Source organism: Pristis pectinata, chromosome 2 (assembly GCF_009764475.1).
Source record: "Pristis pectinata isolate sPriPec2 chromosome 2, sPriPec2.1.pri, whole genome shotgun sequence".
NCBI lineage: Eukaryota > Metazoa > Chordata > Chondrichthyes > Rhinopristiformes > Pristidae > Pristis > Pristis pectinata.
This window is the reverse complement of record NC_067406.1, coordinates 133,777,481-133,802,402: the sequence shown is the minus strand read 5'-3', so window position 1 is coordinate 133,802,402 and position 24,922 is coordinate 133,777,481. Positions and strand designations below refer to the sequence as shown.

The following is a 24,922-nucleotide window of genomic DNA, read 5'->3' as shown; positions in this document are numbered from 1 at the left end:
GCCCTGATTTCTTACCCTGCTTATTCACATTCTTCTTACGTCATTCACAGGATACAGCATAATTACCTACAACTTTCTTAATTAATCTTGAAACAAGCCGCTTTCCGGACCATTCCAGATTAATTCTGGAATGGGGGATTGCTCTACCAGCAGAGATTAAGCAGACTAGGCCAATATCTGCTAGATTTGAGAAGAATGAGATGTGCCCTCACTGATATGAAGAAAGTTCTTATAGGATTTTGCAGGGTAGGTTAGGGATAGGTTTCCCTTGGTTTGGGGGTCACAGTCTGAAACTAAAGGGATTAGCCATTCCGGGTGGAGATGAGAAGAAATGTGTTGACCAAGAGGGTAGTGAGTCTTTGAAATTCTCTACCAAAGAGGCTGTGAAGGGTCAGTCACTGAGTATATTGAAGATAAGGATCAGTATTGAAGGTAAGATAATTATGTTAGATATGATGGGAATTAATGAACATAGGGTTAGTGCATAAAATTGACACTGAGGTAAAAAAGATTCTGCCTAGGTTTTACAGAAAGGAGGAGCAGGCATGGGGGACCAAATGGCCTCCACGTTTCCTTACAGTACAGAAGGAGACTGCAGATGCTGGAACCTGGAGCAACTTGCAATATGCTGGAGGAACTCAGTGGGTCAAGCAGCACGAGGGGCATGAATGGACACGGTCTTTTTACGAGGGCTGGGGAATTAAGAACTAGAGAGCATAGGTTTAGGATGAGAGGGGAGAGATTTAATAGGAACCTGACGGGCAACTTTTTCACCAGATGGTCGTCCGTATATGGAATGACCTGCCAGAGGAAGTAGCTGAGGCAGGTACAATAGTGACATACAAAAGGCACTTGGACAGGTACATGGATGGGAAAGGTTTAGAGGGATATGGGCCAAACATGGGCAACTGAGACTAACTTAGATGGGTGTCTTGGTTGGCATGACCAGTTGGACTGAAGGGCCTGTTTCTGTGCTGTATGACTCTATGGGTCTATGAGCAGCATGTGTGGGAGGAAAGGAACTGTCAAAGTTTCGAGTTGAAACCCTGCATCAGGACCATTTCAGTCTATGCCCACTTCAGGAGAAATATCATTCCCCACTATTTTGCTCCTGTAATCTCTTCTCCCCACATCCCCATCAACTCCCCCCAGATTCTCCCACTCACCTACACAAATGGGGAGACTTTCAGTGGCCAATTAACCGACCGACCCACACGTCTTTGGGATGTGGGAGGAAACTAGAGCATCCAGGTGAAGCCCACATGGTCACAGGGAGAACGTGGAGACTCCACACAACAGAGGTCGGGATTGAACCTGGGTCACTGGAGCTGTGAGGCAGCAGCTCTACTGGCTGTCTCACTGTGCCACCAGAGGGCTTCCTCCTGCTTCTATGTCTTGAAATACTAGGGAGAGCCAGCTCCTCTGGCATTGCTTATCCCTTTTCCCTCTTCCTTAGACACATCTTACCTCGGAGTTTGGTCTCCAGGCTGGACTTGGAGAGCCACGAGACAGCACTGCAGTACGTCTGGAAAGACACCAGGTCATTCCCTGCGAGTGGCATCTGCTGCAACAGCTTCCAGAGCAGCGGAAACATATGGAGAAAGGACAAACCATCACAACTGTTAGTCTCTTCCCAGAAACCACTCTTGTGCATATAAATAGACAGCCTTGGAGACCGGCCACTGCGCTTTGTCTGGTGTGGAAGGAGGTACGTCTTTATCAAGAGTTTTGTGACAGATTTCTGTGCATGTTCCTGGTAACTAATGGCAGGAGTGCCAGGCAGCAGAGGGAGGAATTTCTTGGGTGTACAGTGACAGATTTGCAGCTTGCTTCTCTGTGACCAAGAGGGGAAGTTCCTTGAGCAAGTCTGTGGACCTGTCACCTTTACTGCTGACGTCCAACCTGCCACTCTTTGTGTTGTGGCTTGTTACCCCTAATGTAGGAACCTCAAGGCTTTCATCTCCAATCACTCCAGTGGTCTCTGTCTTCCCCTCCCAACCTGCACCCTGCTCAAAGAGTCATAGAGCCGTAAAGAGATACAGCACGGAAGCAGGCCCTTCGGCCCACTGAGTCTGTGCTGACAACCAAACCCCCCCTTTATACTAATCCTAATCCCACATTCTCATCGGCTCTCCCCAGATTATACCACTCACCTACACACTAGGGGCAATTCATGGTGATCAATTAAAATGGTAAATTGGTAAATTGGTTCGTTATTGTCACATGTACAGTGAAAAACTTGTCTTGCATACCATTCATACTAGATCAATTCATTACACAGTGCATTGAGGTAGTACAAGGTAAAAACAATAACAGAGTGCAGAATAAAGTGTGACAGTTACAGAGAAAGTGCAGTGCAGGTAGACAGTAAGGTGCAAGGTCACAATGAGTTAGATTGTGAGGTCAGGAGTCCATCTTATCGTACTAGGGAACCATTCAATAGTCTTATAACAGCGGGATAGAAGCTGTCCTTAACCTACCATCCTGCAATGTTGTTGGGATGTGGTAGGAAACAGGAGCATTCCGAGGAAATCCATGCAGTCACAGGGAGAAAATGCAAACTCCACACAGACAGCACCCCGAGGTCAGGATTGAACCTGGGTCACTGGATCTATAAGGCAGTGGCTCCACTAGTTGCACCACTGTGCCGACCTACAGTTTCTCCCCATCTCAGTCACTTCCATCCTGCTCCAGCTCACACCTCTCGTCACTGACTCAACTCGGTGCTTCCCAGCCCGGGGGTGCTCAAACCCTCTTGTTGGGGATGGGGTAGGGTGCTGGGAAGGACAATGGTCACAGTTGGTCCTTGAACCTCCAATACTAGTGGTAATTTGGTTAGAAAGTTCACGAAACAGTAAAGAGAAATAAAAATATACTCAGCATGACAGTTGTCCCAGCTCAAGGATTGTTTAGTCTACAGAAATCCCCAAAATAGCCACAATTCCTTTAAATGAGTGACTGTGACATTAGCAGACCCTCAGATGGGGGGGTCAGGTGGAGGGGCGGGGGTGCATGAACGTTAATGAGTGGGAATGAAAGGGGCATCTTATTTCAAAAGGCCACGAACCACCGACCTCGACTGTGGAGACAAAAGAGACGGCAGCTGCAGGAATCTGGAGCAACAAACAATCTGCTGGAGGAACTCAGTGGGCTGAGCAACATCAGCAGGTGAAAGGAATTATTTCCTGTTGCAGGGTTTTGACCTGAAACGTCGACAATTCCTTTCCCCCCACAGATGCTGCTCGACCCGCTGAGTCCCTCCAGCAGATTATCTGTTTGTCTAGACTGTGACCTGCTCTTTAACCTTAAAACCCTGGTTTTCAATTTCAACCCCTTGGGATCTGACCTGCTGAGTACTTCCAGCATTTTCTGCTTTTGTTCCCTTGCGTCACCTCCTACGTCTTGTACCTCTACCAGCACCCTCCTCTTTTCCCGTTATTGGCAGTGCAGCTCTCTCTGCGGCCTTGAGGAGACTTGTATTCATACCCCACCCTTCATATTCCTAGCTGGATGGTTTAAAGTGCTTTACAGCAAATTTGCAAAGAAATCACTGTTGGACTGAAAACAAAAAATGCTGCAAGTATTCAGCAGGTCATGTAAGATAAGGTCTCTTTATTAGTCACATGTACATCGAAACACACAGTGAAATGCATCCTTTTACGTAGCGTTCCAGGGGCAGCTGCAAGTGTCGCCACGTTTCCGGCGCCAACATAGCATACCCACAACTTTCTAACCTGCACGTCTTTGGAATGTGGGAGGAAACCGGAGCACCCGGAGGAAACCCACGCAGACACGGGGAGAACGTACAAACTCCTTACAGACAGTGGCCGGATTTGAACTCTGGTCGCTGGCGCTGTAAAGCATTACACTAACCACTACACTACCGTGCCTCCACAGTTGTTGCTTGACCCGCCAAGTGTTTTTAGCATTTTCTGTTTCTGTTTCAGATTTTTGACTTCTGCAATGTTTTGCTTTTCAATTGTGGTGCAACGTTGCATCCCATCTCTTCTGAGCAAGGGTTCAATTGCCCCCAAGTTGCTCACATCCTTGCCCTTCCCCCCAATTATCAAGGGAAGGATTCTATGTGAGGACCGAATAGCCATCAAAGCTGAAGATAAAGCATTTAAGCTTTTGTGTTTTATCCTTATAGTATTGTCAGGAGCCAGGCTTTGGCATGGTGTAGCAGGAAGAGCCTTGCCTCAGACAATCCCAGTCATGGAAACTGGAGCTCTTGCTATGACTTCGAGGTTGGCGCGCTTTAGGACCCTCATGTCTAGTAGGTGGGGCGTGGATGCTTCCTAGCCCTTCGCCCGTCTTTCTCACGTAAGTTGCGGGCCATAAGCACTAAAGCCTCCCTGAGATCCAGAAAGGACAGTAACATGCGGCCTGTTTAATAATGGGTTTCCACCAGTTCCTTGGGGTAAACATCACCAACAATTTGTCCTGCTTCAGACACGTGGACGCTACGGCCAAGAAAACACACAAACGCCTCTACTTCTTCAGAAGGTGAAGGAAATTTGGCATGTCCCTGATCAAATTTTACAGATGCACCATAGAAAGCCTCCTACATGGATGCATCACAGCTCGGTACGGCAACTGCTCTGCCCAAGACTGCAAGAAATTGCAGGGAGTTGTGAACACAGCTCAGTCCATCATGCAAACCAGCCTCCTCTCCATTGACTACACTTTCCGCTGCCTCAGGAAAGCAGCCAACATAAAGACTTCTCCCACCCGGGTAGAAGATACTAAAGATTGAGAACATATAAGCGCCAGACTCAAGAACAGCTCCTATCCCACTATTATCAGACTCTTAAATGGATGTTAGAGTTGAAATCTTGATTTCCCAATCTACCTTGTCGTGGCCCTTGCAATTAATTTGTCTACCTGCACTGCACATTCTGTTTTTCCTTTTACTACCTCGATGTACCTTTGTATAGAATGATCAGTCTGGATGGCACGCAAACAAAAGCTGTTTACTGTATCTCCGTACGTGCGACAGTAGTAAAACAATACTAATACCCTGTACATTGGGATAAATGTTTCAGTGTAGAACTGACCAGAACTGGTCTGTCTGTATGGAAGTAAGCCACAGAAAGGTGCTGTCCCTCAGTATAAGATTTTCTTTTGTTTAATAAACTATCTTTGTTAATTTGAATCAGAAACATTTTCCCAAATCTTAGGGAGAGGTAGGGTGAGACCACACCATCATATGGCACGGGGATATTTGTAGCAAAATTCATTAGCCTGTGATCCTGCTTCCTTCTCTTTTCCAGAGGGAAGTGTTTCAAAATATGAAATACTGATTACTTTGGAAATGATATGGCAGGGAATTTTTGACATAGCAGTTAATTCAAAGCTATCTGAATTTCCACAGAAATAATTGAAGTTAAAATTTTCAGTTAGAACTGTGCATTATTCTCTGCAGAATTACAGGGGGTATGTGGTCAACAGTCAAAGTTATTTGAGGTAGCTAACATATGGAGATGCAGAATAATATGAGAGAAACTGCAGGAGGTAGCAATAAAAGGGTTAATGGAACAGTAAAACAAAATAGAAAGGAAGAATTGCATACAACTGTACAAGACATTGGTGAGACCACACTTAGAGTATTATGTGGAGTTCTGGTCGCCTGGTTATACTTTAAGCTGGAAAAGGTGAAGAGATGATTCACAAGGATGTTACCAGGCCTGGAGGGCTTGAGTTATAAGGAGAGACTGGGTAGGCCGGGGCCGTTTTTACCTTGGAATGTAGGAGGCTGAGGGGTGACATATAGAGGTTTATAAAATCATGAGGGGTGTAGGTAATAAGGTGAATGGTCACAATCTTTTTCCCAGGGTAGGGAAGGCTAAAACCAGAGGGCATAGACTTAGTGAGAGGGGAAAGATTTAAGGGAGATCTGAGGGGTAACTTTTGTGGTGGGTGTATGGAACGAGCTGCTAGAGGAAGAGTAAGAGGTGAGTATAATTTCAATGTTTAAAAGACATTTGGACAGTTACATGATTAGGATATGTTTAGAGGGTTATGGGCAAAATTCAGGCAAATAGGATTATCTCAGGGAGGCAACTTGGTCGGCATGGATGAGTTGGGCTGAAGGGCCTGTTTCTGTGCTGTATAAGTCTATGACTATATATAAATAGCACTTTTCAGGACACTTCTAATTCATTACAGCCAATAAAGTATGTTTGATAAAATTGTCATTGCTGTGATGTGGGATATAAGTTAATTTGAGTCCAGTCAGCTCAATGATAATGACCAGATAAAATGCTTTTTTATGATGTTGATTGAGGCATAACTTCCACTTGAGAGGTCGGATGGGCCTTGATTTGATGTCTCATTTGAATGACATCTCAGACACGATAACACATCCTCTAGTACTGGACTGGATCTTTGTGTGATGGGTTTGCAGCGGGAGTTGAATCTCGAACCTTTTGACTCAACAGGCTTGAGTCTACCAGTGCAGCCAGAGGCAACAGTGGCAAGGAGAAAGAAATGAAGTTGGGTTCTTATTCATAAGCCCAGAGTAAACACTGAACCAAAATAAAATGCTGTAGGATCAGAGAAAAACTCCATTAAAAATCTGAGTGGAGAGCCTGAGATGCCAAGGGGATTAGAGTTATTATAGAGGAAGGAAAGGAAAATTGTGAGTGAGAGATGAATGAATCAATGTCAGGAGTCATTGTTCACTTGTAACAAAGATCTCCACTTCACATCTGTTGCCCGATTTATTTCTCATTCTCCTGTTGCCAGGAGTGGAGTATTTCAGCTATGAGGAAAGATTGAATTGGCTGGGGTTGGTTTCTTTGGAATAGCAGAGCTGAGGGCACATTTAATTAGGACGCCAAAGATTATTGGAGGTCCAAACAGAGTGAATAGCAACAACAGAAATCACAAGATCACAAGACAAGGGAGCAGAAGCAGGCCATTCGGCCCATCGAGTCTGCTCCGAGGAACAATTACCAGGGAACATTGATCTAAGATAATTGGTAGAAGGATTAGAAAGGAGTTGCAAATTTATTTTTCACCCAGAGGGTGGTGGGGTGATAGAAGTGGTGTAGGGGTGTGCTCCGCTGTTGATTAATACCTGGATTACACGAGTTGGAAGGTGATCGAGTCTTAACTCATTTTTATCCTTTAAGTGATGAAGACTCAATGTATTAAGGCCACAAAGCGAGAGCTGGGAAGTGGGATTAGTCTGGATTGGTCTTGGTTGGAGGAATGGACAAAATTGGTTGAATGGCCTCCTTTTGCGCCATAAATTTCTATCGTTGCTTGATTCCGTAATTACTGTGCCAATAGGATGCCCGTGTCCTCCCTCTCCCTGTTTTCCTTGATTTCTTCTGTCTGGATGTGACACCGCAATTTTTCCAACACATCAAGGCCTTTTTAATGAAACTCATTCTTGGGGTGTGGTCCATGCAAAGCAGCAGAATTGTATTCCACCACAATCAGCCATCTCATGCCTGGCACATTGCTCACTTTACCATTGCTATCTGGCCAAACAATGAGATGAGCAGAAGGGAACCAGATGTACCGAAAAATGAATTGTCAAGTGCCATTTGCAGCATTCAAATGCCAGCAATGACTGTCTCTAACAAGAGAGATTCTAACTACCTACCCTTGACATTCTATGGCACTACCATTGCTGAATACCCTACCATCAACTAGCTGGAGGTCACTACTGATCACAAACTCAATTGGATGAGCCACATATATACTGTGGCTATGTGCAGGCCAAAGATTGGCAATGCCTTACCTCCTGACACTCCAATGCCTTTCCACATCTGCAAAGCACAAATCAAGAGTGGGGTAGAATTCCCTCCACTTGCGTAAGGAGTGCATTCCCAACAATGCTGTAGAAGCTTGACACCATTCAGAGCAAAGCGACCCATTTGAATGGCATCTCACCCACTACCTTAAACATTCACAGTCTCCACTGCTGGTGGATTCTGGTTGGAGTGTGTATCAGCTACAGAAGACACTGCAGTATTGACCAAGGCTCCTTCAACACCTCCTAGTTCTATAACCTCCACCATCAATAATATGGGAGCAGGCAAATGGATCACCACCTTCTGGTTCCCCTCCAAGTCACACACTTTCCTGACTTAGAAATATATCACCACTTAAATTATCAAGGCATAGAAGGTTACAGTCTTAATTTGGGTAAATGGGATTGGTATAGATCAAAAAGATCAGCATTAACTTGGTGGGCTGAAGGGTCTGTTTCTGTAATGTACAACTCTATGGCTCGATGACCAACCAATTCCTCATTAGTTCTGGGTCTAAATCCTGGAACTCCTTACCCAACGGCACCGTGAGAGTTCCTTCACCAGAAGGAAGGCAGTAGTGCAAGAGAGTTGCCCACTGTCACTGGGATAATCAGGGATTAGCAATGAAACCTAGTCTTGCCAGTGATGCCCACATCCTTTAATTGAATAAAAAGAGGGGGCTGATCTGGTCCCATTCACCTCTGGTTAGTCAGGTTGAATTAATTTACTCTTTGGTTTTGATTTCCCATGGGCAATGTCTCACGGGTAGTAGTTACTCTGTGCAAGAATTGTTGTTACTTTCTGCATACTTTGTCAGAAAATGGTTGCTGTTGTTGTTTTCCCATCTGTGAAGTTATTTATATTTCATCTTTACTATGTGCCACTGTGGGTATATTACTGTCCTTGCACTCGTTAATTTGTCTCATGTACGAGGGTTATTTATGGCTTTTGTAAGCATCCTTATTTCTTCTCTTTCTAATTATATAGCCAAGCGAGCACTCCTTCTAGTCATTGTGCATGGTTGCAACCTGTAATGGCCTATTCATAAATAAATGCATTGCTTTGCTTGTAAAAAAAGGCAGAATTTTTACTGCACCGCATATTATAGATCAGCAAGTACCTTGGCAGCAATCAGTAAATGTGAATAAAACAAGAGCTGGAGTCGTACAAAATGAACTTTCACCTTTGACCTGATGTTATTAAAGCCTCTTCCATCCTCCGATTAACTGGACTTGAGCTGGGTTCAAACTAGTTCATATTTTCCGCAAAGTTCACTGCAAAAAAAATGCCACTAATTTCTCATCAAAGAACAATCAAGCTCTTTTTATTAGCTTTATATTAAAGTTGGGTTCGTTCCAAGGCTGTCTTGTGGAAGTGACAAGTATTTTTTTTAAAAGATACATCTTGTTAAAATAGGCACATCATTGGCATTCTGTTAATTCTCTCAGGAGCAGTTTATACAACACAGCCAGTATGTCTAAACAATGCTACTGTCTGCTTGACGTGGTCGCTAAACCTTGAATACGCATCACAGTGTTCTTAGGGAATTGCAGCACTACCCTGGAGGAGTTGATATCCAAAGTCTTCAGTTGGGAATAACTGGGAAAGCTGGGATCATCTATAATTTCAATAGGTGCTGTGGGCACACCCAGCCATACATTACCATATTAACTCTTTAAGGGTGATCCACGACCACTTGGACCTTACATATTCTCTTCACAAATATCGTTGGATATGAGGCAAATATTTTGTTTCCACTTATTTTTGGTGAGTGCTCTCCATTAGTCTGAGCATGACAGATCTTTGAAGAGAATCCCAATGGTACACGTTGTCAGCTTACTGAAGGCATTTATTAGCAAGCCCATTAAGGAGGCTGGTAACATTGTCTTTGCAAAGGTAAACCTGAAGATCACTGGCCTTGAGAAGTTTGGTATTAGTCAGTGGCAAAACAAAATCTCTCTCTTGGTGCTCACTGGACAGATTTGTACTGATACTGTCCTTCAGTAAGGAGATATTCTGTTCAGTATGCAATAATTTTTTTCTTGCCTGCTGGGTCATTAAAGACACAATCCACATTGCTCTGGTCTGGTCTCACTTATAGGGCAGACAGGGTAAGGAGTGCAAAGAATTCCTTCCCAAGAGCACATTGGCAACAGATGAATTTTTAAGGTAACTCCAGTGGTGGGATTCGAATCCAAATCTAGATCATCAGCTCATCCCTCCAGATTGGTACTTCAGTCATGCTATCAATACAGTGGTGTAATCAATAACCATGGCTATTGCTCTGGAAGAAGTGAGGCACATCAGTTAAGGTAACTCTGACTCCTTGGATATCTCTGTTCTTTCATCCCTGTTCAGTCTTCTCCTTCCCGGTGTTGCCTGGTGGATTGAAAGAGTTGTCATGCTCTACAAAATTCTGCTGACTCTTTCTGTTTTGAGTACGAGCTTACAATGCTGTTCATAGTCTCAGGGCATGCCGAAGTGTTTTATGGTTACTGCCATACTGTTGGAGCTTAGCCATTGTCGAAAAGCTGCAATAATTTGTGCACGGCAAGTTCCTACCAATAACAATGTCAAAATGACTAGATAATCTGCTTAGTGATATTGACGGATGAATAAATACTCGTCATGGCAATGGGAAGAGCTCCACTATTGTTTAAATAACACTTCATGATTTTGTATATATAAATGAGAGCAAATACAGTATAGTCTCTGTTTCATGTCTCTCATGATGTAAGATGTATGGCTAAAGAGGCTGGGATTGGGTTTGGGTGGTGGGGAGTGAGGACAATTATATTCAGGCAGTATTATAATAATAGAAACACTGATTTGATGGCCACCTTCAAAAGAGAATAGGATATTCTTAGCCTGACGTAGAGTCATGGAAATGGTAGTAGCTTAGATGGGTGTCTTGGTCAGCATGGAAACAGACCCTTCCACCCAACTGGTCCATGCTGACCAAGACATCCATCTAAGCTGGTACCATCTGCCTGCGTTTGGCCCATATCCTTCTGAGCCTTTCCCAATCCATGAACCTGTCCAAATGTCTTTAAAATATTGTTAATCTACCTGCCTCAACCACTTCTTCTGACAGCTCATTCCATATACTGACCACCCTCTGGGTGAAAAAGTTACCCCTCAGGTTTGTACTAAATCTCTTCCCCCTCACCCTCTAGTTCTTAATTCCCCAACCCTGGGAGAAAGACTGTGAGCATTCATCCTATCAATGCTACAAATGTCTGTTTTTGTTAATAGCAGGTACACCGCAAGGTTACATCTTCAGCCTCTTACTATACTCCCTATACACTCATGACTGTGTGGCCAGATTCTGCTCTAACTCCATTTATAAGTTTGTAGATGACACCACTGTAATGGGCCAGTTCTCAAACAAAGACGAAACGGAGTACAGGAAGGAGATAGAGAGTCTAGTGGCATGGTGTCATGACAACAACCTTTCCCTCAATGTCAGCAAACAAAAGAGCTGGTCATTGACTTCAGGAGGTGGGGTGGAGTATATGCCCTAGTTTATATCAAAAGTGCTGAGGTGGAGGTGGTTGAGAACTTCAAGCTCCTAGGTGTAAATATCACCAACAATTTGTCCTGATCCAACCATGTGGACACTATGGCCAAGAAAGCACACAAGCACCTTTTCTTCCTCAGAAGGCCCAGGAAATTCAGCATGTACCTGATGACTCTTAACAATTTTTAAAGATGCACAATAGTAAGCATCCTATCCAGATGCACCACAGCTTTCTATGGCAACTGCTCTGCCCAAGACCCCAAGAAATTGCAGAGAGTTGTGAACACAGCCCAGTCCATCACACAAACTAACCTCCCCTCTATTGACTCTGTCTACATTTCTCACTGCCTCAGGAAAACAGCCAACGTAATCAAAGACCCCTCCCACCCCGGTCATTCACTCCTTTCCCCTCTCCCATTGGACTTGAGAGCATGAACCACCAGACTCAAGGACAGCTTCTGTCATCAGATTCTTGAACGGATCTCTCATATGCTAAAAGATGAACTCTTGAACTATTGATCTCTCAATCTACCTTGTCGTGGCCCTTGCAGTTTATTTGTTTACCTGCACTGCACTTTCTCTGGAACTGTAACACTATAATCTGCATTCTGTTTTCTTTTTACTACCTTGATGTAATTCTGTATGGAATGATCTGTCTGGATGGCACACAAAACAAAAGCTTTTCACTGTATCTCATGAGAACACAATGAACAGAGCATTTGATCTCAAGCCTGATCTGATCTGCCATTTATTTCGGGCTTTGATGTTCTAAGACCATTTCCATATCTCTTGACATGCTCCAAATGTCAAAGTGGATCCCAAGGCCACAGGGACACCTCAAATTTGGCATCTTCCTTTGCTTTATAGGTGATTCCTGGGCAGAGAGACCATCAGGAAACTATCAACTGTCATTCCCAAGCACTAATCAGGTCTGAATTTGCTTGGTTTTCCACAGCAGAGAGTAACAAGTGGGGATTTACATCAGGGATTATATCCAAGGATCTACACTTAGCTTATATACATCAATCTCAGTCTCCAAAATTGCAAATATTTTGAGTATCCACACCAATTTTGCTTTTGGGGAGGATGTGGTGGAGAAGCAAAAAGAGTTTCAAATTTTGTGTGAAAGGTTACTTCCTGATTTAAGTATCTATAGCTCTAATTTTAAGATTCTGTCCCTCTGTTTTTTAATGTCTGACCAGAGAAGATATTTTCTCCATATCTACAATATTTTCAATTGTAGCGGCTAGCTACACTACTATAGAATAAAGACATGGAGTCTGTTGCTTGGAGTCAGAAGTCAATCGCTTGACAGGGGCGTGGTGTGCCTTTTAATACCGAAACTCTTCCTGCGCTTCAGTTCCCGCACTGACGTCACGCGTGGGTCACCTGACCTTCCCGCGCGTGGGCTTTCCTAGCCCAATGATGGAGAAGAAAGAGGGCCCCTTGCCATCTTGGGTCGGGGCCTCCGACGACGCTCGCAATCTCGGGAACTGGTTCAATACCGGTAAGGTGAGTTGCCACACAATCCCCCCAACCCCAGAACCGGCGATACTGTCGCGAAAGCCAGAATTAAATAAACTATGACTTGGGTGGCCTGTCCCTGCGTCGCGCTCACTGGACCACTACCAGTCGGTCCAGGTCTAAATGAGCCGCCTTCAGCCAGTCAATTGTAAAAACCTCCTCGCGCCCCCTAATGTCTAGCACAAACGTAGATCCATTGTTCTTGACGACCCCGAATGGCCCTTCGTACGGTCGCTGCAGCAGTGTTTGGTGCGCGCCCTTCCTGACAAAGACAAACTTACAGTCTCAGAGGGACATCGGCACACGGGTCGGGGCCTGTCCGTGTCGCAAGGTGGGTATCGGGGCCAGGTGGCCAAGCCGCTTGCGCAGCCGGTCGAGCGTCACAGCAGGTTCTTCCTCTGGCCTCGGGGCTGGTAGGAACTCGCCCGGGATAACCAAGGGCATTCTGTAGACCATCTCCGCGGACGAGGCATGCAGGTCCTCTTTTGGCGCAGTACGTATCCCCAGCAAGACCCAGGGGAGTTAGTCCACCCAGTTGGGCCCCTTAAGGCGGGCCATGAGTGCCGACTTCAGGTGTCGATGGAACCTCTCCACCAGCCCATTGGATTGCGGAGGATAGGCAGTGGTGAGGTGGATCTGGGAACCCCACAAGTCAGCAACAGCAGACCACAGGCCGGAGGTGAATTGAGCTCCCCTGTCTGAGGTGATATGGGCCGGGACACCGAAGCGGGCAACCCAATTTGACAAAAGGGCCCGTGCGCAGGACTGGGTGGAGGTGTCCGTGAGGCGAATGGCTTCAGGCCAGCGGGTAAAGCGGTTGACAATCGTGAGGAGGTACCGCGCTCCTCGGGAGACTGGGAGGGGACTGACAAGGTCGACATGGATATGGTCGAACCTCCAGCAGATAGGTTGAAAGTCCTGCAGAGAGGCCTTGACATGCTGCTGTACTTTCGAGGTTTGGCAGTGTGTGCAGGACTGGGCCCATTTGGAAACCTGTTTATGCAGGCCACACCAGACGAACTTGTTGGACACCATCCAGACTACTGTCCGGATGGATGGGTGTGCCAGGCCGTGGATGGAATCAAACACCCGTCGATGCCAGGCAGCTGGAACGATGGGGCAGGGTTTACCAGTGGAGATATCGCAGAGCAGGGTGCGCTCACCGGGGCCTATCAATAGGTCTTGCAGCTGCAGGCCTGAGACTGTGGTGCGATAGCTGGGCATCTCCATGTCCGTTTGTTGTGCCTCCGCCAAGGCACCGAAATCCACCCCCTGGACAAAACTTGGACGGTGGGCCATGAAAGTGCATCCACGACCACATTCTTTTTCTCGGACAGATGGCGGACGTCGGTGGTGTACTCTGAGATGTACGACAAGTGCTGCTGCTGCCTTGCTGACCAGGGATCTGAGACCTTGTTGAAAGCGAAGGTCAACGGCTTGTGGTCGGTGAAAGCCGTAAACGGTCTGCCTTCTAAGAAGTATCGGAAGTGTCTGATGGCCAGGTACAATGCCAACAGCTCGCGGTCGAAGGCGCTATATTTGAGCTCTGGTGGTCGAAGGTGTCTGCTGAAGAATGCCAGCGGTTGCCAACGCCCTTCGATGAGCTGCTCTAGAACACCTCAGACCGCTGTGCTGGAGGCGTCGACCATGAGAGCAGTCAGGACGTCCGTACGAGGACGCACCAACATGACCGCGTCCGCCAAGGCCTGCTTGGTTTTGACGAATGCGCGGTTTTGAGCCTCCTCTGACCAAACAATGTCCTTGCTTCCACCCGACAGGAGAGCAAACAACGGGCGCATGATGCGGGCCGCGGATGATAGGAACCAGTGATAAAAGTTTACCATACCGAGAAATTCCTGCAGGCCCTTGATGGAGGTGGGTCTGGTGAAGTGGTGGATGGCGTCGACCTTTGCAGGCAGGGGTGAGGCGCTGTGTTTGTCGATCCGAGGGCCCAGGAAATTGATTGTCTCGAGCCCGAACTGGCATTTGGCCGGGTTGATGGTCAGGCTAAAATCCCTCAGGCGAGAACAGAGTTGGCGGAGGTGCGTGAGATGTTCCTGGCAGCTGCTGCTGGCGATCAAGATGTCTTCGAGGTATATGAAGACGAAGTCAAGGTCGCGCCCAACCGCAGCCATCAATCGTTGAGCAGTGTTCTTGAGGCCAAAGGGCATCCGGATGAATTCAAAGAGGCCGAAAGGTGTGATCAGTGCTGTCTTTGGAATGCCGTCTGGATGCACCGGGATCTGGTGATAGCCGCAGACGAGGTCGACCTTGGAAAAAATGGACTGCCCGTGCCGGTTGGCAGTGAAGTCCTGAATATGCGTCATGGGGTACCAGTCCGGGGTAGTTATGTCATTCAGGTGTCGGTAATTGCCGCAGGGTCGCCAGCCTCTAGCTGCCTTGGGGACCATGTGTAGCGGAGAGGCCCATGGGCTGTCCGACCTGCGGATGATCCCCAACTCCTCCATCCTCTTGAATTCCTCCTTCGCGAGGCGGAGCTTGTCCGGGGGTAGCCGTTGGGCGCAGGTATGGAGGGGTGGGCCCTGGGTGGGGATGTGATGCTGGACGCCGTGCTTGGGCAAGGTGGTGGAGAACTGGGGCGTTAGTACAGACAAGACCTCTGCCAGGACCCTGGCAAACTCGTTGGTTGACATGGTGACGGAGTCGAGATGTGGGGCTGGTAGCTTGGCCTCACCCAACGAGAACGTTTGGAAGGTCCTGGCATGTACCAAACGCTTATCCCGCAGGTCAACAAGCAGACTGTTGGCGCGAAGGAAATCTGCCCCGAGGAGTGGTTGCGCAACGGCAGCCAGGGTGAATTTCCAGGTAAAGTTGCTGGTGCTGAACCGGATGGCGCTGCTGTTGGCGGCTCTGAGGGCGGGTCCTGGTGTGCGGTTGCGAGTCTCGTGGCTGTTGGGAGGCATGACGCTGACCTCGGCCCCGGTATCTACCAGGAAATGACGGCCGGAACACCTGTCCCACACATGCAAGAGGCTATCCGGGTGGCCAGCCGCCGTAGCCATCAGTGGCAGCTGGCCCTGGCGTTTCCTGGAAATCTGCATGGTGGGGGGCACTTGTGGGCGTCTGTGCCCCACCGCTGGTGGTAGAAAACACCATTGGTCGGTCGGTGTCTCAGACCTAGTGGCAGGTGGGGTGCGGTCGATTGCCTGGTCTGGCCTGCTGGGCCGCTGGGTATGTGGCGTGGCAACGTGCTTGACAGACGCCCCGCTCTCCTTCTTCGCCCACCAAAGGACATCAGCATGGGCGGCCACCTTCTGGGGGTCACTGAAGTCGGCATCCGCCAGGAGCAGGAGGATGTCATCTGGTAACTACTCTAGAAAGGCCTGCTTGAACATCAGGCAGGGTTTGTGGCCGTCTGCCAGGGCCAACATCTCGTTCATGAGTGCAGAGGGGGGTCTGTCACCCAACTCATCGAGGTGGAGGAGGCGGGAGGCCCGTTTGTGTGGGAAAGGCCGAAAGTCTCAAGAAGGACGGTCTTGAACTTATCATACTTCTCCTCCTCCGGGGGCGCCTGGATGATGTCCTTGACCTGGGCTGCGGTGTCTTGGTCGAGGGCACTCACCACATAGTAGTACTTGGTGTCGTCCCTGGTGATCTGGCGAATCTGGAACTGGGCCTCGGCCTGGTCGAACCAGACACGTGGCCAGAGGGTTCAAAAGGTGGGCAGTTTAAGGGCTACTGCCTGTACCTCTTGTTGCGCAGACATCGTGGGTCCAAAAACGTTTGGGCCTGTCGGGGTCACCAATGTAGCGGCTAGCTACACTAATATAGAATAAAGACACAGAGTCTGTTGCTTGGAGTCAGAAGTCGATCGCTCGACAGGGGCGCGGTGTGCCTTTTAATACCGAAACTCTTCCCATGCTTCAGTTCCCGTGCTGATGTCATGCGCGGGTCACCTGACCTTCCCACGCGCGGGCTTTCCTAGCCCAACGATGGAGAAGAAAGAGGGCCCCGTGCCATCTTGGGTTGGGGCCTCTGATGACGCTCGTGATCTCGGGAGCCGGTTCGATACCGGTAATGTGAGTTGCCACACCATATCTTTAATATTTTCAACACCTGCATTCAAGGGAATAAATAACAAGTGTTTATTTGCTACTGGACTAAACTTGCCCTCACTGTGTTGTTTTTGGATCTATAGGCACAGCTCTGTGGAAAGGCAATTTTTTTTTTGTAGTTTATGGTGGGGCAGAGGTCAGAGAGACTTTTATGTTTGAAGGCGTGCAGGGAAAATTGCCAAGTATGAAAGGTGTTGGTAATTTGCGGTTTCACGCCTCCCACTTTTTGAGTCAGACCAGTTTCCCAGAACCTTATCGTTGACTGTTACTGAGACACTTATTCAATTACCTAATCAAAGATTAGTTTGGGCTCCTTGGCAATCTCTCAATGTAATCAGCTTACACTTGACTCAGAACTCTCCACTTATGTGTTACAATTTAATTTCACAACATACCTGCTAATTTCCCTTCATTCACTAAACACTGACTAAAAACAATAAATGTTTGGAATATTAAGAAATCTCAAGGCAAAAATAATTAAAATAAAGCATGCTTTGGGTCCGATGATAAGTTGGCATTTGCATCAACTTTCAAAGGAGTAAATGGCTATTTCATTTTTTCTTCTTAGGTATTTTTGTGTCATTCCATATTTCTTCTCTAGATTTCCCCTCTTTATAATCTTGTAATTTTCCTGGTTCATGGACTTCCTATGAGAGAGTTACTGTGACTTCAGTCCTATTCCAATGCTGGCTCATAATGGGATATAATGACCTGTAACTTGCCATTGCTTGGTTGGAAGACATACATCCTCAAATTGCACAATTTCACTAATCTTGAAATAGCTCTGTCCCAAATCTCTGCAGCTGATTAATGATGTAACAGGCCATTAGGTCGTATACCTCTCATATTTTCCTCCCTGCATGCATGTAAATTTTATTGTTAAATTTGAAAATTGCTGTGTACCCAGCAGTGCTTAATAACAAGGTGCATTTTTCTCAGGCTGATAACCAGGTTCAGAGTTATTGCCGACAGAAAAACAATTTTCCACTTGACATTCATGACGAAAACAAGCTTCCACAATGGAGTTGAATTTTCTCCGTACATTTCAAGTGTAGTAATTGACGCCTTAGCCCTTAAGAATTTATTTTCCAGGTTTCTGTAATCCTTCTGGGAACTATTCCAGTCTAATGCCTGTGTAGAAAATGAGGGATTATTATTATTGCTTAATAATTATTACTTAAAGGTGAGTGTGAAAATGTGTCTGTGTAGCTTTCCTTGAAGAGGCCAATGTGGGTTGCAGACTCTTCCTGTGAGAGAGTTACTGTGACTTCAACCGTGTTTCACTGCTGGCTCAATGCGGGCCTTAATGATGTTTAACTTGCAGGAGGTGCGTGATGGAGGTAGTCCTTCCACCGATTACACAGGGTTTCTGTGTGTTCTTGATGCATAAACTCAAGTCATCCCAATGTCATTCCAAATGCTCCTTATTCTCTTTGAATGATCATGAGCGAGGGATTCTGGAATAATGTAAGATGGTGAAGAGAGGACTGTGAAAAGTGTCACTTGGTTTACATTGGGAACTCTGATTTTGCAAGATCTCTCCATCAGGGAGCCTCTTATAGCCCATGAATGCCTCAACTGGGAGATATGCCTGAGGACATTGTGTAGAGATATCTCCAGGTAGTCTCCTTCTTCTTCCTGTACCTCTTGCTCTGACTACTACTCCTTAGCCTCCAGAGAAACAAAGGACTGCAAATGCTGGAATCTAGATGAAGAAACAACAAGATGTTGGAGGAACTCAGCAGGCCAGGCAGCATCTGTGGAGAAAAGCAGATGGTCAACGTTTTGTGTCAGGACCCTTCTTCAGGACTCCTTAACCTCTGCCTCATGGTTCTCAGGCTTCAGGTCACTTTGCTGCTCTTTCCCTAACACCATCTGCTGTCTTCGGAATGCAAGGTTGTTCAATAGTGAGCATACAATGAAAGATCTGCATTGCATGGGACCACTGGATTGTTGCAGGCAGTAGAATTCTGAGGAGACCCATGGTGTTCCTGTTACCATTCTGGTATTTGGTCCTTCCCATTGCGTCCGTGCTCAGCTGTTGTGTTTGGGAGATCGCATGGGAACGTGAGAATCCATGGAGGTAGTAGATCCAGGCTCCATCCCTCAGGGTGTCCAGCAGTGCCATCTCCCTCAGGATGAACAAGTACACCGGTGCTTCCCTGAAGCAAGGCGTGCCCATTGTGATCCACAATGATGTTATGAGTGCAGTCAATGGACCAGTGTGCTTCTGGGAAGACAAGAATGCTTAAGTCCTAGTAATCAAGATGCCACAATTATAATTGAAGTCGACCAACCATTCCTTCACAAATGTGGTGCCTCAGTGACTTCTCTAATGCAGCAGCGAGCAGCAAATTGGGAGAAATGGGAGAGAGCTCTGTAGCCACTAGGAATGATCCTGTGGCAAGGAAGTTGAGAGTCAACATGGTCTTGACTTCCAAGGAGCAGGCAGTTTAAACCCAAGGCTTGGGTAAAGGTCTTCCTACAGAATATCACAGATGGAAAGCCTAACCCTGCAAATATATCATTCAATGAAGAAGCCCAGGTGGAAACGTGATATTCTGATGACTCTCTCAAATGTCCTCTTCACCGGCGGACTTGTTTCTGCCTTCTCCCCAAGGTCTCTGGACCTACCCTCAATGACCAGTCATGATATCCCCAGTAATTGAGAACTACCAGTACTGGGCTGGACCATTGCATGAGTATCTCAGCAGCTACAGGTTGGAGAGAACACACGTTGGTTAGATGAGGAACACATCCTGGTCCCTGGAAGGTACTTCAACAGCTTGCAGTCACTTATGAGAATATCTGTTGTGGTCTCAAAATGTAAGTAGAATGTCTCTTTAACTAATGAGAAAAGCAACGAAGCAGTACAATGTGCTTCTGTTTCTACACCAGTGTTGTTTGAAGCTTTAAGGCTCCATTTTAATGCTGCTCTGGGCTGGATGGGCATTGTGCAAATAGTGACATGTGGGAAGCCATCCAGGCATACTGGCATGGATTGTGACCTGCACCTCCGATTCCAAGAATGGTATGATTTCACCTGGAAACGATTGCTCGTGCTTTATACACCAGGTAAAATGGAAACAGGATCGTATAGCTCTGTTTTTCTCAGTACCAAAGTCCATCCAATTTCTAGGCACGTTTGCCCAGGATTTTTCTGGGTTTTGCCCTATTGATATCCTTGATATAGAAGAAATTACAATTGTCTCTTTCTGTGGTATTCTGCTCCTTCACATTCTGGGAATTTTGTATCACAAACGGAATTATCGAACTGCTCTGGGATGAAGGTAACCATTGTGAATCTGTTTTCATTAAACTCAATGATAATTGTAATTTTTGTGTCCTTTAAGCCGGTTTCCACATCATGTCCTCTGACGCTGAAGTAGAACTGGGCTGGTTAACCCGGCAGAGTCGTACTCAAGCAATTGAGGAGAAAGTTTGCAAAAAAGGAGGCCATTCAGCCGAACATGTTTTTCTGCCAGCTCCTGTTGGAGCAGTCCTGTCAGTCCGATTTCTGTACTCTTTTCCCATAGTTACAAAAATTATTTTTTCTTCACCAATTAGTTTCCTTTCAAGTCTGTGTGGCTGAAATCCCTCCTGTCTGGGATTTTTCTAGTAACACAGAGTTTGTAAATTGGAGAAAAGGCAAATTTATAAGGGATTGCATTCAGAAAGAGGGCTGAATTAGACATGCAGGCCTGATTAATTAGACATGCCCTCTTTTCATTACCACCAGGGAGGAGGTATAGGAGCCTGAAGATCCACACTCAGCGATTCAAAAATAGCTTCTTCCCCTCCACAATCAGATTTCCAAATGGTCCATGAACCCATGAACACTACCTCATTACTTTTTTTTTGCACTATCTATTTATTTTTGTAATTTATGGTAATTTTTAAATCTTGCACTGTACTGCTGCCACAAAACAGCAAATTTCACGTCATAAGTCAGTGGTAATAAATCTGATTCTGATCCTGATTCTGAGAGGAGTAGATTAATCACTCACTTTTGGAGTTGGGTGGATGTTGTATCATTAATTCTTGGAGCAAACTGATGCAAGTGGCTTCTGATACCATTGCACATTTAGGTAATTGGCTGAATCCTGCCCATATTTTGAATGATTTACTGTACTAAATACAAAATATGGATTCAGAAGTCTAGTTTTGCAGGATAAGTATTTAGTGTCTCAATGTGCTTTCCCTGTGCTATCTTTTTGCACCCTACAATCACCAGCTGATACAATCTGGGCAAGGCATCGTAAGGAAGTGAAATGAAACAGGTTGCTCCTTTCAATTTATACATTATGTCTTAATGAAGTAGAACAGACTTTGATTTAGTTTAAACCAGCTAGTTACTAATGTTCTTAAGTAGACACACATTTATGGATTGGTTTAAGAATTGATGAGTGATCAGAGCCTCTAACCAATCACTCTCTTCATCATTCTGCAAGGCTGTCAATCATGCAGCAGCTTGTTTTAATTAGAGTCATAGAAATGTTTAGAAGTCTATGCCACTTGGGTTACTGCACCCATGGCAGATGAGAAAGAGGCAAAGAGTCATATAGCACGGCAACAGGCCCTTCAGCCCATCAAGTTGGTGCTGACCATCAGGCACTCATTTGCATTAATCTTGCACTAATTCCATGTATTCCCATCAACCTCTCCCAGAACGAATGGCTCACCGACACACTCGGGGCAACATACTGTGGCCAATGGACCTACTAATTCTTGATGGAAGCATCACAAGTGTAGGAAAGTCCAGGCATTACAGTCAGTGAGTCAGCTCTTTCTCTCCTCTTGGTGGTGGGAGAACACCAGTAACTCCGGCTGTGCGGGAGGTGACACATAAAGTAGAGAAGGGAGAACTGAGAAAGGATGCCAAGGATGAGGAGATTCTCAGGTTATCAGGACTGAATGGATGGTGCACCAAGAGTTCTCCTGAGCTGGAGAAGGTGCATTAAAGTCAGCATTTCAGGTCAGTTTTGTCTAAGGCTCCTCCTCCCCACCATCTTGGCAGCAAAATTTGATCAGTCATGAGAGCCAAGCCCTTTAGCGATTGGGTTTTGGTGAAAAGAAATGTTTTGGCACAAGAACAATTTCTATTGCAGTGTCTTTCATGCCTTAAGAACTACTGGTCACTGTTGTGATGCAACCAGTTGCTCAGGAGGATCTCACTAACTGCATTGAAATGATTGGGTCACTTGAGTTTGAGGAGATTCGGTATGTCACCAAAGGCTCTTGTGGATTTCTACAGATGTACAGTGGAGAGCATTCTGATTAGTTACATCACAGCCTGGTATGAAGGCTCCAACGCACAGGTTTGCAAGAGGCTACAGAGGGTTGTAGACTCAGCCAGGTCCATTATGGGCACAACCCTCCCCATTGTCGAGGACATCTTCAAGAGGCGGTGCCTCAAGAAGGTGGCATCCATCACTATTGACCCTCACCACCCGGGACATGCCCTCTTCTCATTATTACCATTAGGGAGGAGCTACAGGAGCCTGAAGACCCACATTCAATGTTTCAGAAACAGCTTCTTCCCCTCCGCCATCAGATTTCTGAATGGACCATCAACCCATAAACACTACCTCATTATTCCTTTTATTTTGCATTATTTATTTATTTTGTAATTTATAATAATTTTACGTCTTTGCACAGTACTGCTGCCGCAAAACAACAAATACCACGTTATAAGACATAGAACATAGAACATTACAGCACAGTACAGGCCCTTCAGCCTACGATGTTGTGCCGACCTTTCATCCTGTTCTAAGATCTATCTAACCCTTCCCTCCTACACAGCCCTCTATTTCTCTACCATTCATGTGCCTACCTAAGAGTCTCTCAAATGTCCCTAATGTATCTGACCTCACAACCTCTGCTGGCAGTACGTTCCATACACCCACCACTCTCTGTGTTAAAAACTTAACTCTGACATCCCCCCATACCTTCTTCCAATCACCTTAAAATTATGCCCCCTCGTGTTAGCCAATTTCACCCTGGGAAAAAGTCTCTGACTGTCCACTCGATCTATGCCTCTTATCATCTTGTACACCTCTATCGTCACCTCTTATCCTCCTTCTCCCTAAAGAGAAAAGGCCTAGCTCACTCAACCTATCCTCATAAGACATGCTCTCCAACCCAGGCAGCATCCTGGTAAGTCTCCTCTGCACCCTCTCTAAAGCTTCCACATCCTTCCTATAATGAGGCAACCAGAACAGAACACAATACTCCAAGTGTGGTCTAACCAGAATTCTGTAGAGCTGCAACATCACCTCGTGGCTCTTGAACTCAGTACCCCAACTAATGAAGGCCAACACGCCATATGCCTTCTTAACAACCCGAGCAAACTACGATAATAAATTCTGAGTCTGATTTGCTTTCAGTGAGCTTGCTGGAGGGATAAATATTGACCAGGACTGAGGAGAATTCCCCTGTTCTTTATTGAGGAGGGTCAAGGGATCATTCATCTGAGAGGGGAAATAATTTGACCTATCTTCCCCAAGGGCAGCACCTCCATAGTTCTGCTCTCCCCCAGGAGTGATGGTCTCCTTCAGGCTCAATGGCCTCCTTCTCACAAGGAGGTATAGATATGTGACCAAAGTTCAGGTAGGTTTTAAGGAGTACCTTGAAGGAGAAAAGAACAACAGAGTCCAGAACTCAAGACGTGAGATCAATGCCCTCCAGTTGATGGAACCAAATGAGGGGGGAGGTAGAGACATCTGTTGGTGGAAACTCATGCATGTATCTACTTCTGGTGACCTCCCTAATTCTTCCTTAGAGAGGAAATCCTAGAACAGAGGTAAATGTTGGAGAACATAAGAACATAAGAAACAGGAGCAGGAGGAGGCCATCTGGCCCATCGAACCTGCTCCACCATTCAATAAGATCATGGCTAATCTGGCAGTGGACTCAGATCCACCTACCTGCCTTTTCCCCATAACCCTTAATTCCCCTACTATGCAAAAATCTATCTGTGTCTTAAATATATTTAATGAGGTAGCCTCTACTGCTTCCCTGGGCAGAGAACTCCACAGATTCACTACTCCCTGGGAAAAGCAGTTTCTCCTCATCTCTGTTCTAAATCTATTCCCCTGAATCTTGAGGCTATGTCCCCTAGTTCTAGTCTCACCCACCAGTGGAAACAACCTTCCTGCCTCTAATTATCTACCTCTTTTATAATTTTATATGTTTCTATAAGATCTCCTCTCATTCTTCTGAATTCCAGTGAGTATAGTCCCAGGCGACTCAATCTCTCCTCATAGATCTCCCCTCATTTCCAGAATCAACCTGGTGAACCTCCTCTGCACTGCCTCCAAAGCCAGTATATCTTTCCTCAAGTAAGGAGACCAGAACTGAATGCAGTACTCCAGGTGCGGCCTCACCAGTACTCTGTACAGTCGCAGCATAACCTCCCAGCTCTTAAATTCAATCCCTCTAGCCAACATTCCATTTGCCTTCTTGATAACCTGTTGCACCTGCAAGCCAACCTTTTGTGATTCATGCACAAGCACTCCCAAGAAGAAAGCAGCGGATGCACAAGAGATCAGAGCTGGAGAGACACAGAGCTGGAGGAGAAATGCTGACTCAAAGCATTTCACTAATTATCAGAACATCCATGTGACCTTCAGTCAAGAAATAGGGTAGTTTCTAAACTTGTCACAAAACAAAATCAATCTAGTTCATGAATATTGTCGGTGGATTTCCATAATACAAAAAGGGATATTTTATTTTCTTGGCAATGATAAAAGTTATGCTGTGTTATTTTATGGTAATTCTGGTGTTACCTGTCTAATGCCTGAAGGATAAAGAATTTGGTCTGTCAGTGCACTTGACCTTGGCCACTCCTGAGTGTGCAAAAAAGTGATGGTCAGCATTGGAATTATGCCAAGTAATAAAATAAAAAGTCAACTTCTGGGGAAAACAGGATCTTCATCATGTTGCCAATTACTCTTTGCAGATTTTCAAATTTCTAATCTCTGCTGATTGTAGTAAGAGTGTTGTTTGAATTTGGAAAAATAAATCAGTCATGAATA

The 24,922-nt window shown here is 45.9% G+C and overlaps 1 protein-coding gene across 1 annotated transcript in view; it reads right to left on the bottom strand.

Annotated features, from left to right (window-relative positions):
• Positions 1 to 24,922, bottom strand: part of LOC127584310 (uncharacterized) — a 140,291-nt gene that overhangs the window by 92,457 nt on the left and 22,912 nt on the right. Inside the window, exon 4 of the mRNA XM_052041004.1 lies at positions 1,468 to 1,573. Coding sequence (XP_051896964.1) covers positions 1,468 to 1,573 — 106 coding nt within the window. The remainder of the gene's footprint in view (positions 1 to 1,467; positions 1,574 to 24,922) is intronic.